Source organism: Cygnus olor, unplaced genomic scaffold (assembly GCF_009769625.2).
Source record: "Cygnus olor isolate bCygOlo1 unplaced genomic scaffold, bCygOlo1.pri.v2 scaffold_78_ctg1, whole genome shotgun sequence".
Taxonomy (NCBI): Eukaryota; Metazoa; Chordata; class Aves; order Anseriformes; family Anatidae; genus Cygnus; species Cygnus olor.
The window spans coordinates 82,271-93,680 of record NW_024429178.1 but is presented as its reverse complement, the minus strand read 5'-3'; the positions used below and the strand labels follow the sequence as shown (position 1 = coordinate 93,680).

At 52.2% G+C, this 11,410-nt stretch overlaps 1 protein-coding gene across 1 annotated transcript; it reads right to left on the bottom strand.

Annotated features, from left to right (window-relative positions):
- Positions 1 to 2,307: 2,307 nt before the first annotated feature.
- Positions 2,308 to 3,222, bottom strand: LOC121063410 (olfactory receptor 14C36-like). Its single transcript, XM_040543830.1, has one exon. The coding sequence runs from the start codon at positions 3,220 to 3,222 to the stop codon at positions 2,308 to 2,310; it is 915 nt and encodes a 304-aa protein (XP_040399764.1).
- Between the last annotated feature and the right edge of the window lie 8,188 nt (positions 3,223 to 11,410).

The following is an 11,410-nucleotide window of genomic DNA, read 5'->3' as shown; positions in this document are numbered from 1 at the left end:
GGACAATGGTATGACACCTCCCAGTGTTTGCACATGGTTGAAAGGAGAATACATGGTCCCAATGCCATGAGAATAACACGTCTCCTCATAAGCCATGGCTGCGGAGACAAAGGTGTCAGTGCTGCTGTGGCCTTCCATTCTTGTCAGAGCCCTCTGCCTTCTCCTCTGCAGGCTTTCCTGTGCTGTCCCACACCACTCCGAAGGCTGCAGACAGCCACTTCTCTTCCCCACCTGGCTCTCACTCTGGTATTGCCAGGATTTCCCTGATGCCTCTCCACTCTCGCCAGCTGTTCCTTCAAACACAAGGGCATGGGCTGATCCAAACTCCCTCTGGGCGACCTCTGGACCCACAGCACCAGTGCCAGTGCCTCACCTCCAAGTCAAGAATTTCATCTGACTGTCTAGTCTAAATCTACCCTCTCCAAGTTTAAAACCATTCCCCTTGTCCTATCACTGCACACCATGAGAAAAAGTCTCTCCCCAGCTTTTCTGTTGGCCCCCTTTAAGTACTGGATGGACGCTATAAGGTCTCCTCAGAGCATTGTCTTCTCCAGGCTGAAAAACCGCAACTCCTTCAGCCTGTTTCAATAGGAGTGGTGCTCCAGCCCCTTGATCATCCTTGTGGTCCTTGTCTGGACTCACTCTAATAGCTTCATGTCATTCTTACATTGGGAGCCCCGGAGCTGAACGTAGTACTCCAGGTGGCATCTCATGAGAGCAGGTGGGGTCTCATGATGTTCCCACAAGCAACCTCTCAAGCCTGTCCAGTTCCTTGCCCCCAAGAAGCAACATGACAACCTATAGCCAGGCATTCTTCCTCTAAGGGTCCTCCTGGGAATGTAGGCAGAGGGGATCTCACAGTCAGCATGCCAACCAGGTGTCCGCTTGTACCGGGTCTGTCTGGGATGGAGTTAACTTTCCCTGCAGCGGCCCACATAGTGTTGTGCTCTGCGCAAGGTGAAGTTGCTCAAGGACTCCTCCTAGCTTGGCATCATCCACAACTGAGCTGAAAAATGCACTCCATACCATCATAAAGGGAGATAACAAAGATGTTCAACGGTGTTGACCCACGTGCCCATCACTGAGGGATGCTGCTGGTGTCTGGCTGGCAGGAGGACTTTGTACCACTTAAGTCCAGCCACCCTCCCCCCCACCTCATCATCTCTTTCTTCAGTCCAATTATCACAAGTCTGGCTAGAGGGGACCCCAGGAGACCATGGCAAAGGTCTTGCTAATGTCCAGTTTCACCACGTTCCCTTCTTCCCCTCCCCTACTGCTTCAGCAATCTCTTGGTTTCCCTCCAAGTGCCTGAAGATGGCTGTGGCAGGACTTTCCCCGTCATGTTACCAGGAGTAGAGTTGACAATTGCACTTCTGCCAATCCTTTTTGTTTCCCTTCCTGAAGATGGGTTTGATGCCTGCCTTTTCCAAGTCCCCGGAAATCTCTGATCCAAACCTTTGACAGCCCAGTCCAGAAAGGCGGGTAAGTGTGACATGGCAGAGAGGGGCATCTGCACTGAACCTGTGCAAGGCGGGGGGGTTACAGGAATCTCACAAGGACACCAGGGATAGTTTCTGGAGTCACACAGGGCAGTGTCAGGGCTCTGTGAGGTGTCCACATCTGAGTTGGCCTCCTGTGCTCCTCATACACACGGGGCTGTTGAGAGACACGAGTCCCTGCCTTGCACACCCACAGGCAGTGCACTGCAGCACTTGCAGTGTCCCTCTGGCTCCTGCAGCCACTGCCAGAGGCTGGGAGGCACCTCAGCCCTGCAGTGCTTCACCCTGCTCTGCGCTCCTCTGAGATGCCCCAAGGCATGAGGAGTGGGCACAGGGACCTCGGTTCAAGGAAGCACATCCCAGAGCTGCACTCAGGTGGCTTCCCAGGGGATGTTACTTGGACTTGTGGCGCTATCTGCCCCACTGGCCTTCATGAGGCTTGTAGGAATAGCTGATGGCCTTGGTGCTCACTCGTTCATCTCTCCACACGCATGCGATGGCACCAGCAGCAAAGGGGTTTCTCTTCCCATTTTTCTCCTGCACACACAGGGGGACCTGCTCTTCTCCCACGACATCCCATCTCCCAAGGAGCATTTGCCAGGTGAGCACGTCTGCGCTGGCCTGGACAGCCACTGTGGCAACCCTTCCCCATGCAACCCACTTTCTACACAGCCCCGAGTTGCTACACTGCCCTGCAGAGTATTAAAAATGACCACAAAACCAATAGAATAACCCTTGTGCCTGTAATGTGTTACATTAGAAGACGAAGGGCTGAGTACGAAGGGCAATATCTTGATTTTGAAGAACATCAAGGCATCAGTTTCCTCACAGCATCTTTCAGCTCCTGGTTCCTCATGCTGTAGATGAGGGGGTTCACTGCTGGAGGCACCACAGAATACAGAACTGCCACCACCAGATCCAGGGATGGGGAAGAGATGGAGGGGGGCTTCAGGTAGGCAAACAAGGCAGTGCTGACAAACAGGGAGACCACAGCCAGGTGAGGGAGGCACGTGGAAAAGGCTTTGTGCCGGCCCTGCTCAGAGGGCATCCTCAGTACTGCCCTGAAAATCTGCACATAGGACACCGCTATGAAAACAAAACAACCAAAGACTAAAGAAACACTAAACACAAGGACGCAAGCCTCCCTGAGGTAGGCATCTGAGCAGGAGAGCTTGAGGATGTGGGGGATCTCACAGAAGAACTGGTCCACAGCATTGCCTTGGCAGAGGGGCAGGGAAAATGTACTGGCCGTGTGCAGGACAGCATTGAGAAAGCCACTGCCCCAGGCAGCTGCTGCCATCTGGGCACAAGCTCTGCTGCCCACGAGGCTCCCGTAGTGCAGGGGCTTGCAGATGGCAGCGTAGCGGTCGTAGGCCATGACAGTGAGAAGGGAAAACTCTGCTCCAACCAAGAAGACAGAAAAGAAGACCTGAGCAGCACATCCTTGATAGGAGATGGCCCTGGTGTCCCAGAGGGCATTGGCCATGGCTTTGGGCAGAGTGGTGGAGATGCAGCCCAGGTCGAGGAGGGCCAGGTTGAGGAGGAAGAAGTACATGGGGGTGTGGAGGCGGTGGTGGCAGGCTACGGCGGTGAGGATGAGGCCGTTGCCCAGGAGGGCAGCCAGGTAGATGCCCAGGAAGAGCGCGAAGTGCAGGAGCTGCAGCTCGTGCGTGTCTGCGAATGGCAGCAGGAGGAACTCGCTCACAGAGCTGATGTTGGGCATTTGCTGCCCTTCATCAAGGGCACTACAAAGAAGAAAAATACAGACTGTTAGGGGAAATTTCCCTGTGAAATACTCATTTCTTTTCTCATTAAAGCCTTCACAATGTCTTTCTTTCATTGTTACCTTTGTGTCCCTCCCTGGTTGTAGCCCTGCTTTATGCTTACTGAGTGTCCTGTACTCAGCAGCCACCTCTGCCCACCAGCCCCCAACGGGCCACCTCTGCTCCACTGCAGTGGTAAATGTTGTTGCTGTGGTGGCAAACCTCAGCCAGAGGTCACGTCCAGGAGGGCTGCTCTGTCCATCCCATGGTGCGCAGCTGCTGGCCGCTTGCAGCACTCAGGTGTGGGATGGCTGCACTCAGAGGTTGTGCTAAAAAATTACATCTCCTTGTCTGCAGGTCCTAAAGAACAGCACAGAAAAACCCTGGTGCAGTCTGTAAGTAGAGAGAAGGGAGGGGATATTCTGAGGTTCATCACTAACCTGCTTAGGTCTCAGTTCAATGCAGTAGAAGCTCAGTCACCTGTGCAAATCCAACCACTCAGTTAACACAGAGTCTGCCCCAGAATCAGAGCAGGAAAAGGCAGGCAGAGACTGCAGAAAGTGCCTTGTCTTTGCAGGCAGCCCCTGCCCTCCCCTTCCTCTGACCAAGGCTGCCCTGCAGCACCTTCTCCTCTGCACTTCACAAGCCACGAGAGACATCCTGGCAGCTCCTGGCCAGGCAGAGATGTCCCGGATCCAGGAGCCCCTTCCAGGAACGTCCCCTGAAAATGTCCTGCAGCCAGAGACTTATCGTGGGCAGAGCTGTGAAGGTTTCTCGTGCACTGAGCTCTCGTCTGCCTGCACCCTCCAGGCTGCCTGGAATCCCTTTCTGCCTGGGTGCCTGCGGTCAGAGCCCCCAGCCCTGCTGCGCTGTGCAGAGGAGCTGCTCCTGGCCAGAGCTGTCTCTCTGCACCACGGCCCTCTTGCCAGGAGTTCTCTCTGTCCCAGGAGCCCGGCCCAGCTCAGCACCAGACGCCCAGACCAAGGCATTGCAATCCCCCGTTGGGGGGCTTTGGGGAGGAGCCCATGAACCTCAGGCACTGAGAGACAATTGAGGAAATCTCTCCAGAAGTCCAAGTCAGAGGCAAGTTTCCTGCAGTGTCCCCCTGAGGGCCAGCACTGACACAGCCTCCCTTGGAGCTCATTAGAGCAGAGCATTGGAGGCAGTGAGGACAAGGAGACAAAGGCAATGTGAAGGTGACCCTGATGTGTAGGAAAACTGGATGTGTTTCACTAAGCACAAGGGTGCAGAAAGTAGTGAATGATTTAAAATTTGAAAAGACAGAAAAGGTAGGTAAAATAGTAATAATAATAATAACAAGAATAATAAGAATATGTACAAAGCAAGTGATGCACCACCCAATCACTGAGAAGCCCCTCACCGATGCTTAACCTGTCCCTGAGCATTGGTCCCCCTGACCCTGGCCAGCCTGCATCAGGATCTCTTGTGCACGTCCCTTGACCTTCATTTCTTTTAGTGCAAAATCAGCTTTCAAACGAATTTGGAGTATTTTCTTCCCTTTCTCAAACACTTCCTCTGCTCTGTCACCCCACACAACGATGCCATCGATGTACTGCAGGTGTTCAGGAGCTTCCTCCTCTTCCAGGGCAGTCTGGAGCAGCCCATGGCAAGTGGTAGGGCTGAGTTTCCTGCCCTGGGGCAGTCGATTCCAGGTTGAAAGCAAGCTGTGGCCTTCAATCTGCTGACAAACTGATGGAGAACAATACATTAGCGATATCAGTTGTGGCAAAACGCTTGGGTGCCTTTGATTCCACTTTCTATGGAAGCTCTACCGTGTCCAGCATGGCAGCACTCAGCACTGCATGACTTCATTCAGGCCATGACAATCCTCTGTCAGTGGACTCAGTTGGTGCTATACTGACTCAGGTGCACGGCTGTGGCAGTGATTGGCACCAGCTGTCCTTCAGCCCTCATCAACCCCACAACAGAAGGGTCCTGTGAGAGACCAAGGCAAGGTAGACAAGAGCATCATGTCCTCCGTCTCCAAGGCAGCTGTGCCAAAAGCCCACCGATACCCTTTTGGGTCCTTGAAATATCTATCCTCTCCTGAAGCAGTCTCTTCCAAGGATGCACAGAGTCCTAACTCCAGGGAGGGGCCCCGTTTCTCCCAGCACCAGAGCAGCATAGGGATAGGGATCACGTGATTACTGATGCTCTTAGGACCTCTTCCTCTTCGTCCTCCTACTCACATGTTGGCCCAGCTTTTCTGAAGCCTGCCTCATCTTCTTTCTCTTCCTTTCTTCTCTGGGTAGGAGTTTCTTTCCTTTTTTTTTTTTTTTTTTTTAAAAAAAAAAAAAAACTCACTTTCATATCCACTCTTTTTTCTTCCATATAGGAGTAACTGATACAGACAAATATTGGTGTTCTGGCCCAGACACAGGGCCCATAAAAGGAGCTGGAGTTGCTGCAGGGCATTTTGCAGATGCTGTAGTGGCTGCAGTGTCTGTCAGAGGGGTTGGAGTGGCTGCAGGGCTTGTCACAGAGGTTGGAGTGGCATTGATTGTGGCTCTGTAAGCATAGGCCAAGAGCCAGCACACTGCAGTGCTATGTGTCTCTTTGGAAATACCAGGGTGATAACACCACTTTTTCAAGCATTTCACAGTTTTTTAGGATTCTGCACTTGTTCTGGGGTGAAGTTCCAAAGCACTGGAGGTGCCCCCTGCTCTAGGTGCCTGCACAGATCCTCCCACACTCCCTGCCACTCCTCACTCTCCTGTCTGGACAGATCTCTGGATGGCATGCTTAAGTAGTTGTCTAAACTTACACAAAACCTGAATCACATTCAGGAGACCTAAAAATAGGAACATGCTGGTTTGACCGTGCCAAGGATATTCAAAGCTTTGAAGAGCTATTGTAATTAGCCTGGAGGAGAAGGGGGAGGTGAAGGAGAAAGGGAGAGTGAAGCAGTGGCGAAAGGCCTCCCGCACTGTCCATACCAGTTCCACCCCCCCCACCTCCTGCCCCACCCCGCATAGATTTAGTCCCTGAGGAGAAAAGGCAAAAAGTGTAAAAGAGTGTAATTATTAAGAGTTTCTAAGAGATGAAGAGATGGTTCCGGAGGTACAGAGGTGGCAATAGTTTTATTCTATCAGAAGTCAGTGTTATCCAATACAGCAAAAGATTAACCTTAAACCTGCCCCCAGAACTAATGAACAGCATGACATGGAAGACAGACAGTTAGCAATGTGCTATACAACACAATTCCGAAAACAAGCACAACAGACCCCAGATCAAAAAGATCGACATTGTGATCAGCAACTGTTAAACTGATCTAATGCTTAGAACAGCTTACTTTTAAAACGCTGTGGTCAGATCTGTCATCTCAACCTTTGTGCTCCACGCTAGGCACCAAGAAGACTTGCTGTGGTTTGACCAGGCAGGCAGCTCAGCACTACAAAGCCATTCATGCAATGCAATGGAGGAGAGAACTGGGAGGAAAAAAAAAAATAAAAAATAAAAGTTTATGGGTTGATATAAAAGCAGATTCATAAGACACAAAGGAAATAATAAGAAGAATAATAACAACAACAACAACATAATAATAGAATATATTTTTATTATTATTATTATAGACACAAATAGACTAAGGAGATGACCTTTCTTTCTGCATATCAAAAGACAGAAAAGACAGGTGGTGGTGATTAATTGGAAAGTGTTGGACCTGAGCATGACAGACACGGTATGGAATAAGCAGTGAATACTGTCCTAGTTTTGGCTGCGATAGAGTAAATTTCTCTTCGTAGTAGCTGGTATGGTGCTGTGTTTCGTATTTACAGAATTACAGAACAGTTTGGGTATGAAAGGACCTTAAAGATCACAGAATTCCAACTCCCCTGCCCTGGGCAGGGACACCTTCCACTAGACCAGGTTGCTCAAAGCCCCATCCAACCTGGCCTTGAACACCTCCAGGGATGGGGCATCCACAACTTCTCTGGGCAGCCTGTTCCTCACCACCCTCTGAGGAAAGGACTTCTTTCTAATGTCTAATCTGAATCTACCCTCTTTCAGTTTAAACCATTACCCCTAGTCCTATCACTGCTCTCTTTGATGAAGAGTCCCCCCCCAGCTTTCCTGTAGGCCCCTTTAGGTACTGGAAGGCCACTGTAAGGTCTCCCCGGAGCCTTCTCTTCTCCAGGCTGAACAACCCCAACTCCCTCAGCCTGTCTTCATAGGAGAGGTGCTCCAGCCCCTTCATCATCCTCGTGGCCCTCCTATGGACTCGTTCTAATAGATCCATGTCCTTCTTGTGCTGGGGGCCCCAAAGCTGAACGCAGTACTCAAGGTGTGGCCTCACCAGGGCCGAGTACAGAGGGACAATCACTTCCCTACTCCTGCTGACCACAGTATTCCTGGTACAAGCCAGGATGCTGTTGGCCTTCTTGACCACCTGAGCACACTGCTGGCTCATATTCAGCTGAATATCCATCAATATCCCCAGGTCCTTTTCCCCTGGGCAGCTGTCCAGACACCCTTCCCCCAGCATTTCAGCGGTTGATGTGCCCCAAGTGCAGGACCCAGCACTTGGCCTTGTTGAACTTCATGCAGTTGGCCTCGGCTCATGGGTGCAGCCTATCCAGATCCCTCTGCAGAGCCCTCCTACCCTTGAGTTGATCTACACTTGCATCTAACTTGGTGTCGTCTGCGAACTTACTGAGGGTGCACTCGATCCCTTCATCCAGATCACTGATGAAATTACTGAAAAAGAAGATACAGCCAATTTTTAACCCAATAAAGCATACATCCGTCCTGGCCTTGAGCAGCCAGTTTCCTCAGGAGAATGCTTGGGGAAACAGTTTCAAAAGCCTTACTAAGGTCTAGGTAGACCACATCCACGGCCTTTCTTTTCTCCACTGAGCACATCACCTTGTCTTAGAAGGAGATCAGATTTGCCAAGCAGGACCTGGCTTTGATAAACTCATGTTGACTGGACCTGGTCACCTGATGGTCCTGTAAGTGTTACGTGATGGTACTCAAGATAATCTGCTCCATGAGCTTCCCCAGCACCGAGGTCAGACTGACAGGCCTGTAGTTGCCCAGATGCTCCTTCTGCCCCTTCTTGTAGATGGCCGTCACATTTGCTAGTCGCCAGTCAACTGGCACCTTGCCTGGTAGCCAGGACTGCTGATAAATGATGGAAAGTGGCCTGGTGAGCACTTCTGCCAGCTCCCTCAGTACCAACACGTGGATCCCATCTGGCCCCATAGACTTGCATACATCTAAGTGGAGTAGCAGGTCTCAAAAGTTTTCCTCATGGATTATGAGGGCTTCATGCCACTCGCTGTCCCTATCTACCAGTTCAGGAGTCTGAGTACCAGGGGAACAACTGTTCTTGCTGCTGGAGACTGAGGCAAAGGAAGCAATAAAAACCTCAGCATTTTCCTCATCACCTTTACCTATGTTTCCCCCCACTACCAATAGAGGATGAAGACTCTCATTACTCCTCCTGTTTTTTTTTTTTTATTATTTTAGGAATTAAAAAAAAATAAATCATTATTTTTTTAATTATCCGTGAGAGATTGGGCTCCATTTGGTCTTTCGACCTTCTAATTTTGGCCCTGCACAGCCTCACAACGCTTAGAATGTGGTTCCAAACACAATAGCAGCATGCAAGAGAAGGAAGCAGAGAAAAAGTAGAATCCAGTGGAATTCAATCCACTATAATTCCGTGATAGTATGCTGCAGTTTTATTCCACTAAATCCTGTAATGTCCAAAATTTCATGCAATTGTTGATGCAGTTATCTTGTAATAGACAGCATAACCAGGGTGAGCCATCTGCCTGCAGACATTAACAGCTGACAGAATGCAGCGTCAGTCCAGGGGAACCTTGAGAAACTGCAGGATTTTGCCTACAGAAACCTCTTGACATTTACAAGAAGAGCCCAGTCCTGTACCAGAGGAAGAGGAACCCCACCCATCAGGGCAGACTGGGACCCTGCTGAGTGAGCAGTGCCCAGGAGGAGGAGGGCCTGGGCACCACGAGGGATCTCATATGAGCTACTCAGCTAAGACCCGGTGTGACACCACACGGACAAGGGCTTGCAGCCAGCAGGGAAAGAGGTGCAGGTCTGGGAGACACTAAGATACGCTGGTCTTCAGAGGAGCAAGGACATAGGCAAGGCTAAAAGTCCCAACAGGACCCAGGTCTTTGTGTCCATGGCTCTGGCTGTTGTCTCTGCAACTGAGGCCTAGGAGGAGACAGCTTATCGGTAAAGCACCAGGGCCTCATTGCCTCCTCGCCCCCACCCATGAACCAGGCAGGGCTCGGACCATTCTCCTGCACTTGCCCATGCACATCGCCATCTCCTCCTGCCCCAGGAAGAGCCGTGAGCAGTGTGTGAAGGGAAAGGATCTCCCTTCCCAGGGGCTGGGGGTCAAGGCCTGGCCCTTGTGCTTGGTCAAACACATCCAGTTTGGAAAAGTGACATCAGGGTCACCTTCAAACTGCCTTTGTCTCCTTGTCCTCACTGCCTCCAATGCTCTGCTCTAACGAGCTCCAAGGGAGGCTGTGTCAGTGCTGGCCCTCAGGGGGACACTGCAGGAAACTTGCCTCTCACTTGGACTTCTGGAGAGATTTCCTCAATTGTCTCTCAGTGCCTGAGGTTCGTGGGCTCCTCCCCAAAGCCCCCCGAGGGGGGATTGCAATGCCTTGGTCTGGGCGTCTGGTGCTGAGCTGGGCCGGGCTCCTGGGACAGAGAGAGCTCCTGGCAAGAGGGCCGTGGTGCAGAGAGACAGCTCTGGCCAGGAGCAGCTCCTCTGCACAGCGCAGCAGGGCTGGGGGCTCTGGCCGCACGCACCCAGGCAGAAAGGGATTCCAGGCAGCCTGGAGGGTGCGGGCAGACGAGAGCTCAGTGCAGGAGAAACCTTCACAGCCCTGCACACGGTAAGTCTCTGGCTGCAGCACAGTGCAGGGGACGTTCCTGGATCCGGGACATCTCTGCCTGGCCAGGAGCTGCCAGGATGTCTCTCGTGGCTTGTGAAGTGCAGAGGAGAAGGTGCTGCAGGGCAGCCTTGGTCAGAGGAAGGGGAGGGCAGGGGCTGCCTGCAAAGACAAGGCACTTTCTGCAGTCTCGGCCTGCCTTTTCCTGCTCTAATTCCTGGGCAGGCTCTGTGTTAACAGAGTTGTAGGGATTGCACAGGTGATGGAGCTTCCTATTGCATTGAACAGAGACATAAAGAGGTTAGTGAGGAACCTGAGAATATCCCTTCCCTTCTCCCTGCTTACAGACTGCACCAGGGCTTTTCTGAGCTGGTCTTTAGGACCTGCAGACAGGGAGATGTCCCCAGAGCTGTCCCCATCCCTGGGAGGTGTCTGCAGGGCAGAGCTGGGCACACAGCGGGTGGGATGGGGTCTGTGAGCATGGACGGGAGGAGACGTGGGGACAGAGAAAGAGCTCCTGGCAGGGACAGATGCAGGCAGCAGGGACATGGGCAGGCGGTGAGAGGGAGCTGCTCCCTCCCTGCCATCCCCTGCAATGCAGGCGCCTTCCTTGCAGCAGCCCCTGGTCTCCTCTTCCTCTCACAGCTTCTGTCATGGCATGTATAATCTGGGGGGCTGAGAATATGGGGTGTCTGAACCCTAAATCTCAGTGGAAGTAGACACATTTGCTGCAGGCCCCCTCCACCTTCCTCCACGGAAGCAGGCACAGAATCACAGAATCATAGAATATCCCGAGTTGGAAGGGACCCACAAGGATCATGGAGTCCAGCTCCTGGCTCCACAGAGGTCTTACCCCCAAATTCCTACCATACGACAAGGAGCACATTCCAAAGGCTTCTTGCACTCCAGAGCTCTTTTCCCTCTGCTGGCTGTGCCGGGCAGATGGCACAGGGGTGTGAGGACAGGCTCTACCTCACCGACACCGCAGCCTCGGCACCGCGTTGGGTCCGCCCTGCCTGCCCATGCCTGCTTCTGTCCCTTGCCCAGCGTGGCAGCTGCTGGTGCCTGATTCTGACAGGGAGTGCTGTGCACGGAGGGTGAGGCAGGAGGAGATGCTCCCTGCTCTCTCTGGCCAGACGCCGGTGGTCTGTGAGCTGATTTTGTCTCCTGGGTATTGAACAGGGAAGACGCACACAGAGTCACACAGCCAAACACCCCTCACTTAACAGAGGGATCCCCTTCCCTTGAA

Coding starts and splice junctions, on each gene's coding strand:
- LOC121063410 (XM_040543830.1), bottom strand. CDS start 3,222: ATGCCCAACATCAGCTCTGTGAGCGAGTTCCTCCTGCTGCCATTCGCA.